The 25,569-nt window shown below is 42.2% G+C and overlaps 2 protein-coding genes and 1 pseudogene across 2 annotated transcripts; 2 read left to right on the plus strand and 1 right to left on the minus strand.

Annotated features, from left to right (window-relative positions):
- Positions 1-4,866: 4,866 nt before the first annotated feature.
- On the plus strand, positions 4,867-18,107 carry LOC129081601 (vomeronasal type-1 receptor 2-like; annotated as a pseudogene).
- LOC129081589 (vomeronasal type-1 receptor 4-like) lies at positions 11,768-12,715 on the minus strand. Its single transcript, XM_054587259.1, has one exon. The coding sequence runs from the start codon at positions 12,713-12,715 to the stop codon at positions 11,768-11,770; it is 948 nt and encodes a 315-aa protein (XP_054443234.1).
- A 5,711-nt stretch (positions 18,108-23,818) lies between the features above and the next one.
- Positions 23,819-24,763, plus strand: LOC129081602 (vomeronasal type-1 receptor 2-like). Its single transcript, XM_054587271.1, has one exon. It carries the CDS (start codon positions 23,819-23,821, stop codon positions 24,761-24,763), a length of 945 nt encoding a protein of 314 aa, XP_054443246.1.
- The last annotated feature ends 806 nt before the right edge of the window (positions 24,764-25,569 follow it).

Here is a 25,569-nt window from a genome sequence, read left to right on the forward strand (position 1 = left end):
CAACTACCTCCGTGACCTTCGGGGTTCTGGATCAGCTTCCGGTACTGCGGGAAACTGCGCAGACGCAGGCCCCGGGAAATACATGGGGCGGGGCCTGGATGGTAATGCCCGGGAGGGGAGCCGTGGGAATCCGGGTTATGCGGAAGTAGGGGCGTGGTCAGTTTTGGGGTTTGGGGCGGATCTACCACACGCCCCGCCTCTAGGGCGTTTCTGGCTCCCTCTAAATGAATTTGATCCTCTGTACCTTTGAGTTTTTTTAATTTTCTCCTTTCTTCCTTCCTCTACATTTTACAAATTACTTCTTTAGAGCGAGGGGAAAGGAGGGAGAAAGGCCTCTGGTATGGCCAGCTGGACCCACAATCCAGGCATGTGTCCGCGCTAGGAATTGAACTGGCCACCTTTTGCTTTGCAGAATGACGCCCAACCAACTGAGCCATACAGCTTAGGGCTGCGTTTGAATTTCTTCGGTGTGGTATGGGCTAGGGTTGCTTCCTGCCTCCTTTAAGTAACTCTTTTTCAACAATGTGAGGTAAAAGCTTAGGGTGGTGTGGACCACTTATATTTGGAAGCCAAGGTATTTTCTTTTTTAATAAGTTGAAAACTGTTTTAAGTCAAAAGCTGTTTTTGTTAGCATAGGCACTCCTCTCAGTCTGGAACCATATATGGTCCACACAGAAACGTGAAAGCCTGTTCTGTCAGGGTGCTTATGTCTACACCGGGAGCTCTAGATAATTCAGACGATAGGAACTCTAAGTGCCTATCTTCCTGCTGCCAAGTAAGAGGGATTACCTCCGTCTGTGGTGTGGGTGAATACCTGGTACTAAGGGAGAGGGCATGGCGACAGGAGAGGGTTCTCTGTTTGAAGGGCAGTTTGAGGCCTGTCCAAGTTTAGTTTCTCATGACTTTGTCCTTCTCACCCAAGAGTGACCTTGTAGCATTCCCAAAAGCTTAGGAGAGAGGAGACTAGATTCTTTCCAAAAGCTGCAGGCTTGGTGATTTGATGTTTTTTCTTCCTTCCAAATGCTATCTTTCCGACAACTTGATAGCTGGTCATTTAACGCAAAACTCATGGCTCTGTCCAGGGAGCTCAGCGGGTTAGAGCGTTGTCACCATACACCAAGGTTGCAGGTTTGATCTGTGGTCAGGGTACACATAGGAACAATGAATGCATAAGTGAGTGGAACAACATGTTGATGTTTCTCTCTGTCTCCTCTCTTTCTCTTTTTCTCCCCTCCTCTCTCTAAAACCAATAGAAATAAAACTCATCACCTTTGGCATTTGCATTCCTCTCAGCTATGCATCCAAGTCAACAGAAAACACTTCGGATATCCTTTTATTATGTACCTTGTTCAAACTTCCTAAAATTTTTACTGGTCTATTCCAGTAGCTTCCTAATGGATCTCTTTCTTTTGTAAGCTTCGCTTGGCAGTCATAGAGAAGCCCTTAACAAACACAAACTTCATATTGCCCCTTTCCTCTTCATTCCCCATCACCTCCCCTGCCCCAGCCAATGGTCTCTGACTGCTCTTAGTTTGAAATCCAGATGTGTTACCAAAGCGGCTTTCTATAATCTAGTCCATGACCACCTGCCAGTTTTCATCCCATACATTTCCTGTCCATGTACACACACTCCTGGCTCACACAATATATTTCTTTTCTTCTGTCACACCTTGTCCTTCTTCCTGGCAAGGGCTTTGCATACCTCTGTTCTATGTTTGGAATGATCAGCTACTTCTTGCCAGTGGCCGACTCTGGCTCACTTGTCTTATCTCAGCTCCAGTATTGTCTACCAACAGAGGCTCTAAAGGATATGTTTATGCACCCCCTTAGGTACCCCAGGAGAACTGCTTCCTGGTCATTCTTGTGAAATTTATTTGTAGGTTTTTCATTTTTGATTTTTTCCATGGGCAGTTGTAGCCTACATTCCATTATAACTGGTAAATGTTGATTGTCCATATGAAGACTTGTCGTCTCTGTGCAAATATCATAGTCTATTATTTTTGGAGTAGTACCTGTTTCCCTTAATTCTCCTGTTTCCAGGTATATAATTTTGTCATCTCTACACAGAGAGAGTCTTAACACCTTTGCTTCTAATTCTTATGACTTTTGAAATTGCCTTGGTTATACTTCTAATACAATATTAATTAAATGAAACAGGCAATCTTGTGCTCCTTGGTGTTGTTTCTGACCCTACTAGAACTTTCTCTAGTGCCCCGCCGTGAGCAGGATGAAGACTTTGTTTTGTTAGGTTACAAAAGATCCATACATTTCAAATTGTTAAAAGTTTCCATTTAACATGAATACATGTTGAATTCTGCCAAATAGAGATCTTTTATGAACATTGTCATGAGATTTTCGTATTTATAAATATGATGAACTACATCACTACAGTCACTCTTGAGTTCTAAAAATAAACTGCATTTAGTCATCATTTTTTATTTTTTAATGGGCTGTTGCAATATATTTGTTAGTATTCATTTTACATCTTTGCATCTATAGGGAGAGGTGAGGTTTTTCTATTGTATTTGATACAGTTTGGAAGATTTTGGTGTCTGTGTTCAATGTAATGTCATTTGGAGGTTTTACCACCTCTTCAACTGGGCAGATAGCATGGCCTTATCCAATACTTAAAATGATAGAATTTTCATGTTAAGCCATCTCTATATTGGTGCTTTGAACTGTGTAGGACATTTTTATAAACTTCCCCTTTCCTTCTGTAGATATTGTTCTGTTTAGACTTCCTATCTCTATTGGGGTCAATATTAGATTATATTTTTCCTGGAAAATTTTCCTATTATCAAAGTTTTATAAGTTTGCTTTGGGTTATGCAAAGTATCCCAGTGATTTCAATGATCCATTATTGACATCATGTTCTTCCCATTACTGTTACAAAATTGAAAATCCCACTGAGGAACTTTGAGTGAGTCCATTTCTGTATATATAACACGAGGCAGCTCAGCAGTCTGAAGATTGCTAAAGAATCATATTTGAGGGTAGAAAAACTTCTCAGGGAAGCAGACAGTCAGCAAGGCAAACATGCTACACTGCCAGTCCCTCATGGGCCAGACTTCAGCACTTCCTGCTTTGTCATCAGAGACTCATGGAAAGGACACTCTTGTGTCTGCCTCTGGCCATCATGGAAAACAAAGCGTTTCTCCCAACCTCATCAGCCTCTTGTTAGATACTCACTCGATACTTGTCATCGTTTCCCAGAACTGGACACTGGAACAAAGTTTTTCAAAAATATTCTCAGCTCGCGTCCTCTCAGTGCGAATGCTGCTGCCGGTGAAGTGATCATTGCAGTCCCGAGGGGAGGGGAGGTCCCCGAATCACAACCCGTACCTCAGGGCCTGGCTGCCTCCCTGCTGCAGGTGCTGACAGGGCTGACTTCACCATCAGCCAGCATGCAGGCAGCAGGAAAAGGTCAGTGGGTTTTCTCTTTATCCATCTGAGAGGTAGAGACGGCAAGGGAAGGCTTTGTATCAGGAGTCCGGGTACGTGAACATCCTGGAGAAAAGGGTCTTCTGTGAGTGAAACTGGTCCCGCTCCAAAGCCGCAAAGACGGAAAAGATTGCTGGTTTTTGAGCTGAGCTGCGAAAGAGAGGTGGGTCCTGGAGATGCGCCAGTTCTCGATGGCTCCTGATGTGATACGGTGTGGTCCTCACTCACAGTCATGGGTGTTTAATCCAGCGATCAGGAGCATGATTTTCAGTATTTTTAATGTGCTTAAGGGCTGGAGTTCTGGCGTTAATCTCTATTCAGCAGACTTTACAGGAATCATAGACCTAATTTTTAGATTTCTAAAGGTGAGCCCACAATATCTGTGTGCTTTTAAATCTGTAGGAATCATCGGACCTAGTGCAGAAAGTGTGTTTTAGGGCTTCTGGCTCAGTGTATAATTTGGAAACCATATTTAATAATTGTGTATATTTTTCCTATGGAGACATTTTCACTACTTAAAGAAGCAGCATTTAAAAATATAACTTTAAAACTTTCAGACAGCATTATCAGGCTCAAATATATGTTTTGATATTTCTGATGCTCTTAAATATTTTATCGGTCCAACCCATGTATGTCATTTACACAATACACAACTATTTTGCCTTAACATTACATTTTGCATATGTGCCTTGTATGTTAATATATTTCATAGAAATCTTGCCATAAAGCTTATTTTACTCAGTTATTAAGATTTGTATATGACCAGAAATTATTAATCATTTTGTTTCAACAATACCTTCGTTTGTCAGATATCAGTGTTTCTTCTGCCATAGTTTCCATGACTCTCATAATTGAGTTTTTTCCTGGAATAAAGCAAGAGCCTCACTGTTGCCCTCCGAATGCTGCACGATTCCTGCGTTCATTGCACCCAGCCTGGCAGGCAGGGGCCTGCAGTTGGTTCTGCAGTCAGTGTATCTACATTATATGAAGGTTTCTAAAGCTTATTCAAAGTTTCTTTTTGCCTACAGAATAAGTCTTCATGATAAAAATAGTGGACATTTGATGTTACCGACATTTAAAAATAAAATACCACCAACAGAAATCAAAGTGACACAATTGAAAAACAATTGGTTTTTTTGAACAACACAGGTAACTAGTATGTTAGTATATTGTGGATTAAATGCACTTTGTTAGCAGCACAGCCAGAATCAAATCCTCAGTCTTCTCACCAGTGTGTGAATTTAGGTGACATTCTTAACTTCTGTGTGTTGATGGGGTCCTCACCTTTATGAGAAATGCAATAGTGTCTGCCTCTTAAACTTGTGAGGGATAAAGAGCTTATTTCTTGTGTGGTCTCAGTTGCGGTGATCAGTCTTTTGAAAATGTTTTTTAATGCTTACACATTCAACACTTGGAAGCTTCTAAATGACAGAAAAACTGGAACTGCTGATAAGTGGAAAATATTGGGGTTCAGCTGACATCATACATGTGGCTTATGCCTCCTATTCCCATGCAAGGGTCCTCTTGTTCAGAAGACAAAGATCAGTCCCTGAGAACAGACAGCATGGCCACCAGGAATTTGACCTTAGGAGTGACCTTTTTCCTACAGAGTATTATTGGAGTCCTGGGGAATTTCTCTCTGCTTTATCATAATCTCTTCCTTTACTTCACTGGGTACAGGCTGAGGCCCACAGATTTGTCAACAGCCTGCTTGTGGTCAACACCTTGGTTCTGTTCTCCAGTGGAATTCACTTTACAATGACATATTTTGGGTGGTATCACCATCTCAGTGATTTTGGATGTAGATTTTCCCTCTATTTACGTGGTGTTGGTAGGGGTGTGTCCGTCGGTGCCACCTGCCTCCTGGGTGTCTTCCAGGCCATCACCATCAGCCCCACGAACTCCAGGTAGGCAGGGACTGTGGGTTCCTTTTTTTTGTTTGGTCTCCTGCCTCCAGAATCCTTTGAGACTGTTCCACTGCTCTGTGATGCAGGCGTGGAATTCTGGTGACGATTGTGTCCCCTCCGTGCTCAGATTTCCAATGCCACAGTGTGCTTAAGATAATGATTTTTTGTTGTTGTTGTTGTTTAGGAGACTTCGTATACCATGGCTGAACTTGAAAGGTGGATTCCATATAGCACTGACTTTATTTTCTACTTTCTGTTTGTTCTTGGGCTCCTAATTTCTTAACCATCTAGAGATGAATCTATATTTATTGATGTTTGGTTAACTCGGAGACAAAAATCAGGTAAGAGAACACTGAACTCAAACCCCAGCAAAGGGGTTTCCTTTTACCTGTTCCTTTTCCCACTTTACCTCTGGACACATTTCCGAGGTCTGGGTCCAGGCTGTGGTCCATAGGGATGGACCTGCTCTGTATGGGCTTTCGAGGGATGTGTGGGTCCGGTCCATATCCCCATTGCTGAAGCAGAATTTCTGGGCGTCTCTGGGAGGGCATCGGGGACAGAGGAGGACAAGGTCACATTATGGCCTCTGTGTGGGAACCCATTATCTGGGAGCCACTCTCGTAGCAGAAGATCGCGCAGGTCAGTCATCTCTGCATTTCGTGTCTTCCAGCCTGCACTGTGATAGGCGCACCGAAGGCATATGCTGATGTCATGAAAAGGGCATCTTCTGAAAATTCAGGAGTGACCTCTCAAAAGCATCTCATTTGAGTACGAATCCCAAAGAAGGGCAAAGAAGGGGAGGGAATGGCGGTTTTCAGGTGAATGTCATGTCCCAGGTCAGGTGTCGTGTCCTTCCTTCCTTACAAAATGACAGGCTTTGAGAACTTCAGAGCCTTTACTGTTCTACCGTTGGTATGCCTGGCTAACATGCCTGTTTTCAACTACCTCATTTTCTCCTATTCTTTTTTTTTTTTTTTTTTAAGATTTTATTTATCTATTTGTAGAGAGAGGGGAAAAGAGGGAGAAAGGAAGGGAAAGAGATGCTGATGTACAAGAGATGTATGGATCGATTGCCTCTCACACACCCCCAGCTAGGGACCTGGCCTGCAGCCTAGGCCCGTGTCCTGACTGGGAATCGAACCAGTTCACAGGCCGGCACTCGGTCCACTGAGCCACACCAGCCAGGGCTCATTTCCTCCTATTCTCAGTCAGTGGAAGGTTAGCTCTTTAGAATACAGTGTACCTTAGGGGGTTCTCTTCATTCAGTCTCCTCCTCAGCCAGGCTTCTTAAATTTTGTGGAGAATTCTTTCTTCGAGTTAATAATAAGGAAGTATGGAAAATTTTCCATTCGGCCATACCCCTCTCCAAATTCCTGGGGTTGTGATGCGCCCATTGAATGCTCCACTACCTCGACATTAATCAGAATGGAAGAAACCGTTTTTAAACAGGATGGTCTTAATGGGCTAAAATAGATGGAAAGTTCTGGAGACGAAGAGTAATAAGTTCTCTGGTCCAGAGAAATTTTCTCTTTCTGTTGCATTAGATATTTATAGATTGAACTCACGTGTTACTGAAAACAACACACAGGAATTGTATGGCATAGAATAAATAATTCCATAAAGTGAGATCAACAAAGTATAAAGCCTACCTTATTTTTTTAAAGCCTGCCTTTTAAATCAGTCAGTTGATTTTATTTAGCAACTGAGTGAAAATTTTATCAATCTAAATATCGAAAGATAGGAATTCCTTGAAATAGTCCGTACCTCATCTATCAAACTGAAGGCAGTCGTAGATGGAAGGACTCTTTTTTGGCTTTTGTTATGATAAAAAGTTCTCACAATATACTAGAGGGCTTAGCACAGAGTTGGTTTTGTGTTCAGAGTGACATAGTTCAAATTTTGGTTTCACAAATTTGTCACCAAATGCAAGTTTTTACTATATATTTGTTTTGAGGCAAAACTTCAAATACTTGTAAAGTAGATGAGTATGAAGTACCGTATTTCCTTCAGTTCCATATCCTACAATATCAGTCTTTCTTTAAAAAAATAACCATTCATACTGGTCCCACCTGCAATCTTTCCAGGTCTTTGAGAGAGATGGATATCTAGTAAATTTATGCATTTTATATTGGTTAGCTCTTTTAGAAATAACCTGTGGCTTTTTCAACATTTAACCCATATATTCTGGAGATGTCTTTACCTTAATATAGATTCAGTGCAAATTTTAAAAACCCTATATAAGCATTCTACTATTCATAATATATAGATTATTTAATAATGCTGCAATGAATCTTCAGAAACATTTTTTTGAATCTGGAAAATAGCTTTTATTTTTTAAATTGGATTTATTGTGGTGACATTGGTTAATAAAATTATATAGGCTTCAGGTGTATGATTCTATAATACATCATCTGTATATTGTACTGTGTTAACCACCTGAGAAAAAATATTTTTAAATTTCTTTTCATTTTATTTTAGAGACGGGGAAGGGAGGGAGGAAGAAAGAGAGGGAGAGAAACATCGATTGATGGCCTTCCTTAATGCCCCCTGACAGGGGACCTCACCTGCAACTCAGGCTGTGCCCTGACTGGGAATCGAACCGGCGACCTTTTGGTTTGGAGGATGACACCCAACCCACTGAGCCACAGTGGCTGGGGCAAGATAATGTTTTAAAGCACGTATTTACCTAGGTTGGAGGATGTGGCCTGCAGCTGCGCTCTCAAAGGGGATTGCATTGAAACTTAGGACAGACTGGCTGACACCCTGCCCACAGCCCTACCGGAAAGAGGCTGCAGAGAGAATGCGCTGTCTCCTGGGCAGGGGTGTGGAGAATGCAAGGCAACAGATGGGGTCAGCACGGGGGAACTAGGGAGGAAAATGTGGAGGTTTTTTTCCTTTTGGGCTTCTCCCTGTCTGTGCTTTCTTCCCCTCCTTATATAATACTTCCCAGCACCCAGACAGTTCCCAGTGGGGGGCCTTCTTCCATTCTTTCCATGTATGCACCCCTCACCCCTCAGTTCGGGGCAGGCACTTTTATCCTCTTTTGCACCTGCCCTCCCTCATCCCTGCCCCACAGAGAGGAGAAGAGTGACTGAGAGGGGATGTTTGTATCCAAGAGAACTATAAAACTTTGAGTCATTCCCCCTTCCAGAAAGCACCGGGAATATCCAGCTTCTTTAATGCTGTGCAAGTCAGAGCGTGGACAAAGGGGGGAACTGGCAGAGAGCAAGCAGCTCTGCCCTCGTGGGGAGGCCCCAGCAAGACACAGGTCATGTCCTTCAGTATCTAGCAGCCCGCCGGCTGCTTGCAGCTCAACCCGGGGATGATAGGACGTGAACCTTCAGCTTTACATCCCCTCGGGGAGCCTTGATTCTGTCTCTCCCCGCTAGGAAGAGAAGGAGCAGCAAGCCAACCGGTTCAGGCTGCTCGCTGCAATCCTGTTTCTCACCCCTCAGCCTCACCCAGCGGCAGCCCCTTACTCTTCCTTTCCTACCAGCATCCAGTCATCATCAGTACAATGACAACAAATACGCATCTATCAACAACTGAATCTAAAAAACAAAATAAACAGGCAAGCAGAACAGAAATAGAATCATAGACACAGAGAACATTTTGACGGTTGCCAGCTGGGAGGGGGCCGTGAGGGGCTGGGGGACAAGGTGAGGGGATTAAGAAGTACAAACCGGGTCCTGGCTGGTGTGGCTCAGTGGACTGAGAGCCAGACTGTGAACCAAAGGGTTGTTGGTTCGATTCGCAGGCAGGGCACACGCCTGGGTTGCAGCCAGGGACCCTGGTAGGGGCATTCAAGAGGCAGCCACACATTGATGTTTCTTTCCCTCTCTTTCTCCCTCCCTTCCCCTCTCTCTAAAAATAAATAAATAAAATCTTTTTTAAAAAAAGAAGTACAAAGTGGTTGTTACAAGAATAGTCATGGGCATGTAAAATACAACATAGGGAATATATTCAGTAATAGTCTAATAACTATGTATGCTGTCAGCTGGGTGGGTGCAAGATTTATTGGAATGATCACTTATTAACTAATGCCTAATCACCAAGGTATGCACCTAAAACTAACATAATATTGTACGTCATTATAATTGAAAATAAAAAAAAAGGTTAAAAAAACAGTAAAAGAGTAGACAGTGACTTTAGTTTTACCAACTGAACCAACAACTCAGCTCACTCTGCGTGGATCCTGGCAGAACATGTGAGACTCCTGGGTATAAAATAAAAGACAGAATTTTTTTTTTTTATGGAACAGTAGGCAGGAGACGCTTCATGTTTGTAATGGTTTCCCTTGCCCTCCTCAAATACAGCTGAGGTGATGCGAGGAGGGCCTGGTGGCTGCTGTGCAGTGTAGGTTTGCATCACAGCTGAGGACTCTCAGACTTGAGAAATCCCAGTATTTAACATAGGTCACCAGAGCACTCTGTAAACTGGTAAAACCACCCCCAAGTTATGTGCTGTCATATCGAACATAAATAGACCATTCCCAATAAAGCCAAACACATTTTACTGCATACAATTTGGATATTTTTACTATATACAATTTGGATATTTTTTCAAAACATATAGCTCAAATATAAGGATTCAAATAGAAAAATTAAAACACATTCCACATGATTTTAATGAAAAGTATTGTAGAATGTTTACATATATATGTGTATATATAATATGTAAACCAAAAAATATGTTTCTGTATTTTTCTTGCACAAGATTAACTATATATCAGGTCAAATTAATTCTTCTGTGTTTCTATTTTTTTTTAATTTATTTATTTTTTAGAGAGAGGGGAAGGGAGGAAGAGAAACATCAGTGTGTGGCTGCCTCTCACACACCCTTTACCGGGGACCTGGCCCGCAACCCAGGAATGTGCCCTGACTGGGAATCAAACCGGCAACCCCTTGGTTTGCAGGCTGGCACTCAATCCACTGAGCCACACCGGCCAGGGCCATCTTTCCATTTTGGAATCTCTAGTACTTTGCATCAGATTTTTTCTTTAAAGATTGTTTGTTTGTTTTTAGAGAGAGGGGAATGGAAGGAGGTAGAGAGGGAGAGACAAAGATAGACATGTGAGAGAAAAAGCAGTTGCCTCACACATGCCTCCACCTCGGGACCTGGCCTGCAACCCAGGCCTGTGCCACGACCAGGACTGGAACCGGCGGCCTTTCAGATCGCAGGCTGGCACTCAGCCCACTGAGCCACACCAGTCAGGGCTGCATCAACTTTATAATGTAAATACAGATAGAACTATATTAATATGCTTTCAGAAATTGAGGAAATATTTATTTTATTGAGGAAATTGAAAAATCTCGAGCCAAAAACTCCTCATGACTTTCCCCTCTAAGTGGCTATCCCTCCTCTGCTTCAGAATTAATGGGAGGCTCCACCTTGACCTTATTTCCTCACCTGAGAGACCTCAGTCTCTCATGCATGCATGCACCTCATGCATGCACCTCAAACCTGTTTTTTGCCAACATGTCCAATTGGTATCTTCATGTAATAGACAAATTCTGCCTTCTGTAGATCCCAAATGCATGCAGTTTTATCCCAGACAGCATGTAATATTTTCATAGTCAATGCTCATTTCATAACTTAAAAGTCAGAAAAAGCCTACTTTTGCACTCTCCTTTGTCACACTGTTGGTCAACCTGGTTATTTTTATGTGACAATGTTTTAAATATACTCATATTCCTGCAAAGCATCATTTCAAATTACTATAATCAGTCTAAATATATGATGTACAAAACTCATTCTTGGTGCTTTTTGACTCTGCTTTCTGAAACAGAATTTATCCTAATTCCGTGGTATTCATTAATCTGTGAGAGCTTTTCTTCTTTCTTTGACCACTTCAAATGGTGTTTCTCTGGTGGGGATCTTTTCCTATCTAACAGGCATTAACTAACTAACAGTTAATGCCTGTGAAAATTAATTTTGTCAGGCTGAAAGCTACAAATTCTATGGCTTCTCCATAATTTTCAAATTGTTTTAGGAACAATTTTTTTTAATTTATTGATTTTTAAGACAGAGGGAAACATGGGTTTGTTGTTCCACTTATTTATGCATTCATTGATTGAGTCTGGTATGTGCACTGACTGGGGATTGAACCCATAACGTTGCCCATACCAGGACAACACTCTAACCAACTGAGCTACTCATCCTGGGTAGGGACAACTCTTTAATACTGCACAGACTATGAATTTATCCACTGCACTTGTTAATAAGATTTCAATCACATAAGAATCAACATAGTGATTTTCTTATATTTTATTTATAGTTGATATTCAACTTACTGATTATTTAAGTAAATAATTCTGTCTTGGTCACTACTGCCTTATAACTGTTTCAGAAATGTACTTAAACTCTGAGAGGATTAATGAGTAGACATTAATCCTAAACATTGTGAGTACACATACAATTTACATTTCCCTGGTAATTGCAGGGGATTTTGTGTTCCTTTTCCAGGCGAAGCAGGGCCAGGACCCTCTGGAGTCATGGGTCATGAGAACATAGGGGCTGACAGCTGGGAAACACACAGCGACCAGGGTGGTTCTCTTCACCAGCCACGAACTGGGTCTGTTAAAGAGAGCCAAACAAATGTGAAAGGAGGAAGAGAGGGTATAAAAAGACGCAAAGGTGCTCACCAGGACAGGGATGCTCTGGGTGCCCCTGGACTCAGAGGATCTGGGGGAGAGACTGTTGCTATGGATGTATTGGATCTGCTGCTTGTGCCTGTACAGAATGAGGACGATGGAGACACTCGCCCAGATCATAAGCCCCAAACAGAAAACATCGTGGAACAATACCAATGCCAAATACGCTAAATACAGTGACTCTGTGACTCTTTCATGAAGGACAGAGGAACAGTAGCCATAGTCTCTTCTCTTTGTGATATTTTCATTGTTCAGGTGGCCAGTCACATACACAGGAACCATACTACTTATCATCATGTGCAGAACCCAGCAGAGGAAGGTGGAGGTGCCCATGTGCTTGGCCACCTTCGCTTTAAGTTGTGCCCCCCTGGAGTTCGTGGGGCTGATGGTGATGGCCTGGAGGATGCTCAGGAGGCAGGTGGTGCCCAGAGACACTTCCCTGCTCACGCTGTGAATGTAGAAAACAAGTTTGCATCCAATATCCCCGAGAAAAGGTTTCAGCCCGAAAGCTGCCATTGTTTCGGGAACTGCTTTAGACAGAATGACTAAGGAGTTGGCGACAGTCAGGTGCCTGTGGACCAGGTCTGCAGACCTCAGCCGGTGTTCTGTCAGATGAAGAAAGAGATAACGGTAGAGAAGAGAGAAATTCCCGAGGATTCCAAAGAGCGTCTGTAGTAAAAACAGGATGCCTATCCCCCAGTTGCTGGTTGCCATCCTTTCAGTTCTCAGGAGCGGACAGTGTCTTCAGAGCCACAGATTCCTGCGTGGAACACAAGGCGAGAAATGGGGGGAATGAAGATTCTCCAGTTGCATTTGTTCCCACTTAGAAATAATCACTTCAAGTATTTCTTTAGTGATTGTGTTCTTAGAGTTGGATATGTCACCTTTAAAGCCCCCTTAAAGAATAAGTCACAGTTGTGACGGTTGAACATGAAGTAAATGCTTATTGTTCCTAATGCCGTGAGGTAAGCAGCACTGTTATCTGTACTGAAATTATAAGGAGTGTTTAGGTAGAGAAAGGCTAATGATTTGTCTAAATTCAATCCTTTACAAAGGGCAAGGTAGGGTCTTGAATCTGGCTGGCCTGGTAAAAAGACAGTGTAATGAAACATTGTACTATTCTAACTAGCTAGTTAGCTGTGTTCCTTAAATAACGCAGGTGAGTGTTCAGTCTTTTTCTTATCTCATCATAATACATTTGATTGGTTGTATTTTCTTTTATAATTTCTAATGTTTCCATTAGTGACTAAAGATTTATTGTATAAACCAATTCCTGATTGTGAATAAAGATTTACATATTTTAATACAACCTGTATGCACTGATCGGAGTATAATTTTATAGGAACTTGTTCCATGACAAGCTGTATTTAAACAATACACAATGGGCCCTGTATTGGGGTGGCAACAGAAACATTAATTTGCTTTTATGGCTGGACCGATGGACGCATGTCACAGGAATAACTGGATGCTATGTTCTGAATCATGGGGCATGAAACAGCAGAAAGTAGTAGAGTGGAGAGTAAATATTACCAGATCTCAATCATACAGTTACCTGTATCAGTGCCTGACTGAAGCAAAAATATTAACAAGGCAAGGTTTGTGAAAGATGTCAAAATACAAAATGTATACAGAAACTGTAAAATGTGAAATCTTGTGTGTTTTATAAATTGAAATTGTATAACGTACAACTGATATGAGATTATTTTTTAAATCTTAAAGTTCTTATTAGCATTTTATTTTATTTAAAAAAATCATGATTCAATCACAGTTGACATACAATAATATATTAGCTTCACGTACAACATAGTGAGTAGATGTTCATACATCTTACAAAATCATCATTCTGATAAATCGAGTCCCCACCTGACACCATACATAGTTATTATAATATTATTGCCTATATTCCCTCTGCTGGACTTTACATTTCCATGACTGTTTTTGTAACTACCGAGCTGTACTTCTTAATACCATCCCCTTTTCACTCATCCCCCCAATATGATAATATTTTTAAACCAGGGAATATATCACAAGCTATATCCGTGTCTACAACTGATATTGGAAGCTCTTTGTTGTAATGTTGCCTCTTTCTTAAATGCTGCTTCCCCAAATTGATGGAAGACGGCCTCACCGGAATCAGCACACCGTGGATGTTTCAGTAGGAAGCAATTGCCGTCTCTACAAGCACTCTATACCCACAGTCAGATAAAGCACTTCCATTCCAGCAATTGTCATTCAGATACAGTCCAGGGGTCCCCAACCTCCGGCCACCACTGACCGGTACTGGTCCTAGCCTGTTAGGAACCGGGCTGCGCAGCAGGAGGTGAGCTTGAATGTAATGCCCTTGAATCCCGGCCCGACCCCTCCCCCTGCCCCCCCCCCCCCCCCCGGCCCCGGCCACACCATCCCTACCACCCTGGTCTGTGGAAAAAATTGTCTTCCACGAAACCGGTTCCTGGTGCCAAAAAGATTGGGGACTGCTGATTTTTCTGCACAGGATGAGACAATGTCTGAAGATTGATTTTACCCTTTCTTGCCAGGTGAGACGTTACGTGTGCACCTGTAGCAACTCTGAAAATCCAGCCTTTGATTCCTGTGAGGTAGGTGCCAGAACTACAGATTTCAAAGTGAGTTCAGACCTGCGGTCCTCAGGCACTAATCAGGTCTCATTACCACTTGCATTACATAGCAACCCCCACTGCCGGTTAGGATGACAGGACTCTGCACGAGGAGCCATTGGGGACCGCCGGGCTAGAGCCCCGTGTCTCTTTACTGGCTCAGCTAAGGCTTCAGGTTTGACGCTTCCTCCTTGAATTGCTTTAGCACTGAACCAGTCTCAAGCCCAGAATGGTCACTTCTCCCGATACGGTCACTTACCCAGACTCCTGCCGCCTCTCCTTGTTTGCATACTTTGCCTTTCAGACTGAAGGCAAAAATACCTGTGACCTCTTCCAGCTGCCAGGATGAGGGTCAGTGAGAGATCTGGTCACAGCTAGTAGTGTTGTGTGGGAGGGAGGCACAAGATATGGGTTGGGATTCAGTGACCTCACTTCCCATGGGGACAGCAATTATCACCTGTCACAGCAATGAGAGGACACGCTTGGGAAACTGAGAATATTTCTGAAAAACATTTTCTTCCGTTGCTGGTTACCGAAAAGGAAATTAACCCAGTTGCACGTTTGTAGTTACCTCCAGAGACTGCTGCGTTGTTTGGGAGAGGCACTTTCTCCTTGTTGGTCTTTCGAGGCAGGCAGGGGCTCCGGTGGAGACAGCAAGAAACACTGCGGTCTGACACACGAGGAATTTTCAGGGAAGCACAGAGGCGTCTCATTGGCTATTTTGCTCTCCTGAGTTTTTCTGCCCCAGAGTGAGTTCTTTCCTAATTATTTCTTTTACTTTATTTTTATTGTCAACACTATTAGAGATCTTCCCGTTCCCCTGTCCTTGGATTGGTTCCCCCAGCGTCATCCCCTCTTCCCTTAGGACATCACCGCACTGTCGTCTGTGCCTCTGGGTCATACATGCATGTTCTTTGGCCAATCCCTTCCCCTTCTTTCACCCAGTCCCCCCTCCCCTCTGACAGCTGTCAGTCTGTCCCATGTATTTGTGCCTCTGTTTCTATTTTGGCAGTTTACTTTGTTCATTAGATTGCACATATAAGTGAGATCATATAGTATGTGTCTTTCTCTGGCTTATTCACTGAGCATAATAATCTCCAGGTCCCTCCATGCTATTGCAAAGGTAAGATTTTCTTCTTTTTTATGGCCACATAGTATTCCATGGTGTAAATGTACCACAGCATTTTTATCCACTTATCTACTCATGGGCATGTGGGTCTTTTCCAGATCTTGGCTATTGTAACTAACACTGCAATGAACGTATATTCTTTTGAAGTAGTGTTTCAGGATTCTTAGGATATATTCCCAGAAGCAAGATTGCTGGGTCAAAAGGCAGTTTCATCTTTAATTTTCTGAGGAAACTCCATACTGTTTTCCACAGCGGTTGCAAGAGAACTAAAGGAAAAAAGTAAACAAAATGTCCAAAATGGGACTGCTGTAGGTGGGAATTACGTTCTTCCACGGGATCACAGGGAAAGCATTCTCAGGGCAGACACGCTGGAGACTGTTGGCTGGAAAACGGTTCATTTGTGTGGGAATGGAAGCAGTCCCCGGGGCTTCCAATGTCTCATCTCCCTCTGTCCCACCATGGAAACAGCCCAGCCCTGTCCTCAGCAGAGCCAAAGCAAATGCCCATGTCCCGAGTTTCTGCTCCATATTATAGTCCAGCCCAGCATCTTGCTAGCTTAGTGCGTGTTTCCAGCTGCACGCCATTGTCCTCTTTGGAGCCCACATGGTCTGCCCCAGGCCCCAGGAGATCAATTTGACTCACATGGTCAAGGGCTCCTAAGCAAGAGAGCACATGAATGCAGGGGTAAGTGCATCACCAGGAGGGCACGAGACAGAGCTTCTTTGTTCTCCTGGCATTATATTAGTTTGGGCTTGGGTAAGACCAGGTGCCCTTTCAAAAGAACCATGCACCCTCCCAGGCTCCCTTGGGCTTTGGATGGGTCCACCTTCCAACAAATCGCTTCTTTCCCCAGGTTTGACTGACAGGTCTTTTTCGTCAAGCACCTCCCGCTGTGCATTTTGACTTCTGTTTTGCTGCGCCTGCCTTCCCCCTGCTCCCACCTGGCAATCTGGTACCAGAGTGGGGAAGGGAAAAGTGTTAGTCCTTTTGGTGGAACACAGTGCTGTAGCCTCTGGGCTGTGAAGGTGTAGCTGCCTGGCTAGCAAGCAGGCATATGCTCCCCATTTTATTAAGCTCAGTGTCTAGTTCCCTTTGCTCCTCTTTTCTAGCTAAATACCAATGGTAACCTGACTACACCGAACTAAAAAGGTTCTGCACAGCAAAAGAAACCATGTACAAAGTGAAAAGGGAACCCACTGTATGGGAGAACATACTCCCCAAGGAGACATCTGATAAGGGGTTAATCTCTAAAACATGTAAAGAACTTACACAACTCAACACCAGGAAGACAAACAATCCAATTAAGAACTGGGCAAAGGACCTGAGTGAACATTTCTCCAAAGAGGACATATAGATGGCCAACAGATTTATGAAAAGATGCTCAATGTCACTAATCATCAGCGAGATGCAAGTTAAAACCACCATGCTTTATCACCTCACAGCTATCAGAATGGCTACCATTAATTAATCAACAAACAGATGCTGGTGAGGATGTGGAGAAAAGGGAGCCCTAGAGCACTGTTGGTGGGAATGTAGCCTGATTTTTTTTTAAATACATGGCATTTATTGCACCTATAAAATATTACAAATAAGTCTGAGGAATCATCCAGCATCTTGCTGCTTCTATAGCTGGACAACTTAGCTCTTATTCATCAGGCTGCTGAGCTGTTCCGTTTTCAGAAACAAAGATATCATCCCAACTTTTTCTGATATCTTTACTGTTGTGGCTTGCTGAATCAAAGCAGCTGAATTGAAGCATTCAGCGTTGTTTCCTTCAAGAAATAACTAATTTTTCTCGGCTTGAGATACTGAACAAGCAATGCCTGGACTCACCCAAACGCTACAGATGTATATTTTACCCAAAAATCTTCTAATTTCAACAAGAGACCCATTCTCCTGATAATGACATTGATGCGGAAGCAAGCACACACAGACCTCGTCTTGTAAGAAAGCCCAGTCTAACACCATGTTCTGTACATGACTGCAGATAGAGCCAGCCGTGGCCAGTTCTGTTTCCCCACCATTTGTCACCCCCCCAGAGAATTTCCCACTCTTATATCATTATATGTCCCTTTACCTCAGGTCATAGTCCACAGATTGGATTTGCAGGCACCTGCCTTTCAACCACCTCTTAGTCATCCTCTCAAGAGGAATTCCAGAAGCAATGACAGCATCGGGGTGGGCACATTTTCTCAGTGAATTTGGTTGCAAACTTGTCTTCTTCCAGGCCATCACCATCAGCCCCATGAACTCCAGGTGGGCAAAGCTTAAAGCAAAAGCTGCCAAATATATCGACCCCTGCAAAAAAACCCTCCGCTGGACCCTGAACATATTGCTAAATATTAGGGTTCCTGAGACATGACTGACAAATGGAACAGCAAAACCCTATGGACTTCAGATACTGTACTTCTAAACTTCATGACAAGGACACAGGTTTACTGTATACATGTTGACATCTAACTGTGGTGTTTTGTGTTTGGGACTTGTGACTTGCACTCAAATGGGATCATAGTTTCTATTCTGTGCGGGTACAAGCAGTGGGTCCAACGCATTCATGGGGCCAAAGTATCACCCAGATCCTTCCCTGAGATCAGAGTTACCCAAAGCATCCTCTTCCTGGTGAGCACCTTTGTGTCTTTTTATATCCTTTCCTGCATTGGATCCAGTAATTTTAAAATATCATCTCTTAGTTCTAAGAGTTTTTATAGGATTGTGCTTAGATTTGCTATGGCAATAATTACATTTGGCAATAACAAACATATTGGGTCTTTATTTCCAATGCTCTGTGTTGTAACAGAGTTTTATTTTGAAATAATTTTATTTTTACATCACTTTGAGCATCACAGTATAGGAAACTCCAGCCCAGGAAGTCCCCTGATTCGCAACAAATGAAAGAATGAGTTATTCCAGACACCGTTTACCTGTCAAAGAAAGGAGAGGGGGAATCTCTCTAGAGGAGAATGTCCCAAGCTCCTGTGGTCAATGGCTTTTATTGAGAACGTAACAAGCAGGGGCAGGTAGCAGGGATGTGTAGGTAATCTAATTACATCAGTAGCTTAAGCTTGTAGAGAATAAGTGTTGTTTAAAGAGGACAATGGCAAGAACACACTGAACTTCTTGGGTCCGAGATGAGCAAACATTATGGCGCCGGGTGGGATTTGGGTCAGGGACCAGGAATTTTGTAAATTCCTTTCCCAGCCTTGAGCTGGTTATCTGGTATAGATTAACAGAGCATGAGGGAGAAACAAAACCTGCTTCAAGGAGTATAATTGACTTCCAGGCCTGATTTCCCCTGGGGGCCCTCGGAGTTACTATCGGGTCTTGCCTGTCTCCGCATTACCAGTGTTCCGGCCAAGGCTTACAGGTCCTCTCCCAGCTTGCACGAGACTACAGTGCCCAATACCACTCAAAGCGACCTCCTACATCACAGCATAACGGTGGAACCTCCCTGCAATCAACAACCTGCACCAGAATGATCCATGTGTTACAGTAAACCAACATCGACACATCATTATTAACCAAGTCTGTAGTTTCCATTACATTTCACTCTGTGTGTGAGGTTTTTTTTTTAAGTTTTGACAAATGTATAATGACGTGTATCCACTATTATGGTAGGCAGAATTATTTCATAGCCTAAAAAGGTCATGTGCATACGTATTCATCCCTCCTGATGTTAGCTTCCTCTCCCAAACACTAGCAACTGATCTTTATTTTCTCTAGAGCTTTGCCTTTTCCAGAATGTTATATTGTTGGGAACTTATAGTATGTAGCCTTTTCAAGTTGGCTTTATTTGCTTGCTACTATTCATTGAAGTTTCTTTTATTTATTTTCATGGCTTGATAGCTCATTTCCTTTAAGCACTGAATAGAATCTCACGGTATGGATGTGCCACAGCGATTCATCCTTTCCCCTGTTGAAAAGCATCTTGGTTGTTTCCAAGTGTTGGTGGCTACGAATAAAGCTGCCAGAAACAGTTCTGTGCAGGATCGTGAGTGGATATAAGTGCCCAACTCATTTGGGTAAATAGCTAGTGGTGAGATTTCTGTATCGTATGAGAGGAGATTTAATTGTGTAAAAAACCCTCTTCTGTCTTCCATAGCGACTGTCCCAGCTTGCATTCCCAGCAAGATGAATCACAGTTGCTGTTGTTCTACCTCCGTGGGAGGATTGGGTGGTGTCTCGGTTTTGGATGACACGCACTCTAATAGATATGTAGGGCTATCTCATTGTTTCAGTGTTCAGTTCTCTAATGGTGAATGATGGTAAGTATCTCTTCACATGATTATTTTCTATGGAAATATCTTCTTTGGTGAGGTGTCTATACAGATATTCTGTCCATTTTTATAACTGGGTTGTTTTCTTACTGAGTTTTACATTCTCTTTGTGTAGTTTAGATGACAGTCCTTTTATCAGACATATTTTTGCTCATACAGCCTCCCAATCTGTGCCTTGTCTTCTGATTTTTGGTAATCTTTTATAGAGCACAAGTATCTAATTTTAATAAAGTTCAGTGTGCAATTATTTTCTTCATGGGTCATGTCTTTGGTGTTGTATTAATATCTGAAAAGTTATCACAGAACCAAAGGCCATCTACATTTTCTCCTGTTAGCTTCTAGGAGTGTTCCAGTCTTATCTTCTACATTGCAGTATAAGATCCATTTTCAGCTAATTTTTGTGAAGGATGTGAGGTCTGTATCTAGATTTTGTTTGTCTGTATCTAGATGTAGATCCTTGCATGTACACGTCCACTAGTTCCAGCACCATTTGCTGTAAAGACTGTAAGTTCTCCATTGACTTGCCTTTGCTCCTTTGTGAAGGAGCTGTTGACTATATTTTTGTGAGTCTATTTCCGAAGCTATTTCTGGGCTCTCTGTTCAATGACCTATTTGTCTATATTCTTTACCAATATCATGCAGTCTTAATTTACTTAGATTTATATTGTCTTTAAGTTGGGTAGTGTCAGTCCTGACTGTTTCTTCTAATTTAATGGTAATTTAACAGTAATATTCTAGGATTTTGATTGGGAGTTTATTAAAGCTACAGATCAATGAAGGGAGACTTAATAGCTTCATGATATTAGGTCTCCCTATCTAACTAAATGGCTATAGTCTACACTTGATTAGAGTGTGATAGTTCATGGGCAGCAATATTTGCAAATATTACATTTAATGATTTCTATACTAAGCATACATGAGATTTGTGAAATATCACAGTAATCTTTTTAAGATTTTAGAAAATCATTAGATAGTATTATTCTTCAATACTTTTGGATGGCCTAAGTGGCACTGATCTATCTGCTATTTAAGAGTAGTAGATGCTTTCCTGGCTGGTGTGGCTCGGTTGATTGGAGCATCATCCTGAAAACCTGAAAGTTCCGTTTCAGTTTCCAGTCACGGCATATATTTCTATTGCATGTTTGGTCCCTGTAGGGGCCATTAGGAGAGGCCACTGATCGATCTTTCTCCCTCTCTCTCTCCTTCCCTTCCCCTCTCTTTAAAAAAAAAAAAAAGAGAGTAGAAGATGCTCTTGATAAAACACATCACCCAGTGCTGTTTTGATGAGGAATATGGAAGTTGCTCAGCTCAGAAGTTGTATCTGTCCTTGGGTCAATATTGATAAAATATACATTCCCAGAGATAGCCATGTCAGACAGACTTTCAAATTAAGTGCACTGCATCACACAAACCTTGCATGGATACTAAAGTATGTGCATAGTCTTATCTTTAAAAAAAAAAGATTTTATTTATTTATTTTTAGACAGAGGGGAAGGGAGGAAGAAAGAGGAGTGAAACATCAATGTGTGGTTGCCTCTTGCACGCCCCTGACGGGGGACCTGGCCCGCAACCCAGGCATGTGCCCCAACTGGGAACTGAACCAGCAATCCTTTAGTTCACAGGCTGACACTCAATCCCTAAGCCACACCAGCCAGGTTCATCTTTTTTTTATTTCACTCTTTTATTCTTGAGGAATCCAGCCTGGGTCCTGGTATCCTTCCATCTCTTTGCTCATAACCTTCCTTGTTTTCTAGTTTTTAGACCAGACATCAACAGACAAATATTTGGAGGAATAGTGAACTTTTTTAGGGAAGCAAAGAGTCCAATGGTACAGGAGTCAGTCACTGCCAGCCTCTCCCCTGTCAGATCTGAACATTTCCTGCTTCTGCCACTGGGGACCCTGTCTGCCTCCAAGTTGCCCCCCCACACAAACCCTGACTCTTTGCAGAGCCTCACTAGAAACTTATAAGTGTTTCTGGGAATTGGGAACTGATGGAAACTTTTTAGATGTAGCGTCAACTGGCCCATTTGTGCAGTGTCACCGGAGGTACAGGTGAAGTGATAATTGCTTCTCTGTGGGGAGGTGAGGTCACAGAGTCACAGAGCCTTATCTCACCTCCGGCTGCCGCCCCCGCACACAAGCAGGATATCGTGACTGTCACCCTGTGCTTCCCTGGCTGGCAGCAGAGAAGACTGGGGTGAGTATTTTCTGTGTCAGTTGGAGTGACGCAGTCTGTAAGGAAATGAGCTGTATCAGGATCTGTGTCTGGGTTGGTCCTCCTGTCTGGAAAAGGGGTTGTTCTGTGGGTAGAAATTGATTGAGCGGCAGAGCTACACAGAAAGGAGCCCTAATCCCTGAGGCGTGGGCTGAGCTGATAGAGACAGGAGGTGGGAGGCCCTGTATCCATCTCCAGCTGCTTTCAAAGTTCTTTCGTATCCCCTCCCTAATGGCAATTTTTAGAGGTTGTCCCGTGAAGTAACGAACTCTGACTTTTTATAACCATTAAAACTATAATTCAGAAATTAGTGTGCTATTCTATCAGCTTTATGAAATCACAGAGAAATTTATATGATTAATATAGTTATCTCCTCAAAGTTCTCTGCATGTGTTAATAAGTTTGATGGATATAATTGCAATACTGATACCTCAGTGTCAATAATGTGACTGTCATTTGCTGACGTATAATTATTTTTCTCTTATTTAGGCCTGGTATGTCTAATAGGCTCAGTAATTATGTCTCTCCTGACTGTATTGTATTTACAATCTAGTCATCAAGGTGGGATAAATTTTGTGTGTGTGTGAAGTTTGGGAAAAAAACTTTCAGGAAAAGGTAACTTCACATGTGAAGAATTTGGATAGCAGACTAAGAGCTTCAGTGTTTTCTAGGCTCAAATGTGTCTTTTGGCATTTTGTCTGGTTTTCAATACGCTAACACCATATTCAGGCTCATCCTCTTGTTTCATCTCTTAATGCTGATTCAATGACCAAGGTGTTAGACCGTGAAATACCAAAGTGCGTACCTGTTTAGATTTTTTATATTTCTCAATTCACATATTACTTCGTTCCAATTATTCTTTCAAAATAGTAAAAAGTAATTGCATGCTCTCTAACAAGAAATAATTGGTCCTACTTTGATTTTCCATCTCTTATTTAAATTACAAATCTCATATTTTAGGGCAAAGTGAAATGCATGCAGTAATTTCTATAGTGGGTACCTGTGATTATTTCTGTGACTCTTCTAACATGGGTTCACATCAGTAAACCCAATTTGTTCATAAAAATATTGGGTGCCCCTACTTTTCTTTTAGATCCCTGAGAGTGGAAGGGGAGAGGAGGGGAGAGAGAGAGACAGAGAGAGAGAGAGAGATTGACCAGAGCTGCATCCACGTTTTATTAAGACTGTTTCTTTCTCATTCACTAACGATATTGAGCAACAGAATAAATATTTTAACAGAAATGAAAATTAGGCATAATTGAACATGAAATAAATCACAAATAGGACAATGTATGCAAGTCTCTGGACTTTTTAAAAGACACAACCAGTTAGTTAGGAGAGTATAGCATAATGGTAAACACTGATGTTATCGCAACCAGGCTACCTAGATTCAACGCCTGACTGTTCCAGTATTTAACTGAGTTGTATAACCTCCTTTAAATGAAATACTCCTTGTCTGTAAAAGGAGAATACTGTTAGGCCTTAACGCAAATTCTTGTAAATATACAGTTAGCCCACAGTCTTGTTTTTATGCAGAATCTTCACTTTACGAATGTGAACACTGACCCCTGGGAAATAAGAGAATGGCCTCACTGGATTTGAAATTTGCAATGATCTTCCTGTTTCAGATGCTCATTGGAATCCTGGGGAATTTCTCACTCTTACATCATTACCTGTCCCTTTACCTCAGTGGATACAGGTCAAAGTCCACAGATTTGATTCTCAGGCACCTGACTTTAACTAACTCCTTAGTCATTCTCTCGAGGGGAATTCCAGAGACATTGGCAGCATTTGGGGTGACACATTTTCTCCAAGATTTTGGTTGCAAACTTATTTTCTATGTTCACAGAGTAGCCAGGGGTGTATCCATGAGCACCACCTCCCTCCTGAGCATCTTCCAGGCCATCACCATCAGCCCCATGAACTCCAGGTGGGCAGGGCTTAAAGCGAGAGCTGCCAAATACATTGGCCCCTCAAATATCCTCTGCTGGATCCTGAATATATTGCTAAACATTAGGGTTCCTGAGTACACGACTGACAAATTGAGCAACAAAACCCTCTCAAAAACTATAGACTTCGGATACTGTATTTCTGAACTTCATGACAAAGACACAGACTTACTATATATATTATTGACATCCACCCATGATGTTTTGTGTTTGGGACTCATGACTTGGGCCAGTGGGACCATGGTTTCCATTCTGTGCAGACACAAGCAGCGGGTCCAACACATTCATGGGACCAAAGTGTCCCCCAGATCCTCCCCTGAGATCAGAGCTACCCAGAGCATCCTTGTCCTGGTGACAACTTTTGTATCTTTTTATACCTTCTCCTCCATTGTTCACATTTATTTTTTTATTTTTTGTAAGACCACTTCGTGGGTGATGAACACCTCTGCCCTAATCAATGCATGTTTCCCAACTGCCAGCCCCTTTGTCTTCTTGAGTAGTGACCAGCGTGTATCCAGATTCTTCCTTGTGTGTACTGGGAGACATAAACAATTCCTGCATCCCTTCAGAGCAACGTAAACTGTCTACTTTTCACTGTGTTCAGACATTGATGTGCTCTTCATGCAAGGAAGCATGAGCAAAATTGGAGTCGGTCTCATTGACTATGGAGTTTTGAATAAGACAGTGATTCTGCTGCAACGATAAATAGTAAATAATAAATGAAATCTTGTTTTACTACATTATAGTAATTATTATGTAAAATATAATCTTGTGATTATATTTTAATAGTGGTTGTAGTGAAGTTCAGAGGCCAACGAACAATAAAACAGTCCTGAAATAATATAGAGATACTGAAAATGGTTTTCAGTGTGTAATCTTTAATGCGACACGTCAATGTCCTCAAGAGTTGCTGGCCATGTGATAGTAAGAGTAGTGCCTTTAAAAGGAACATCATGTGGGATGTTCCTCCAAGAATCTTAGGATAGAGGCTTCAGTGTCCCTGTGTTTTAATGCAAGTGGTCTTAGGTGAAGCTGGGGGAAAATTAGGTGTGAGGTGTTAGTTATTATGGACAGTGACAGCCGAGTGTGAATATATGGTGCCTTATGTTCTTAGGGAAATAATAGTTCAAAATGAGAAAATGGGTATCAGGAAAGATGAACACATTAAGAATACTGTCCCTTAAACATTGGGATAGTGAACTTTAGGGTACAAAAAAATGAATATTGAAAACAGCTACCAGCCCTGGCCAGGTAGCTCAATTGGTTAGTGCGCCGTCCTGATGCACTGGGGTTGTGGTTTCAATCCCCGGTTGGGGCACATGAAAGAGTCAACCAATGAATGCAGAGAAAAGTCGAATAACAAATTGATGTTTCTCTTTCTTGCT

The sequence above is a fragment of the Pteronotus mesoamericanus genome, unplaced genomic scaffold, assembly GCF_021234165.1.
Source record: "Pteronotus mesoamericanus isolate MK-2021 breed Mesoamerican mustached bat unplaced genomic scaffold, CSHL_Meso_final scaffold_1135, whole genome shotgun sequence".
NCBI lineage: Eukaryota > Metazoa > Chordata > Mammalia > Chiroptera > Mormoopidae > Pteronotus > Pteronotus mesoamericanus.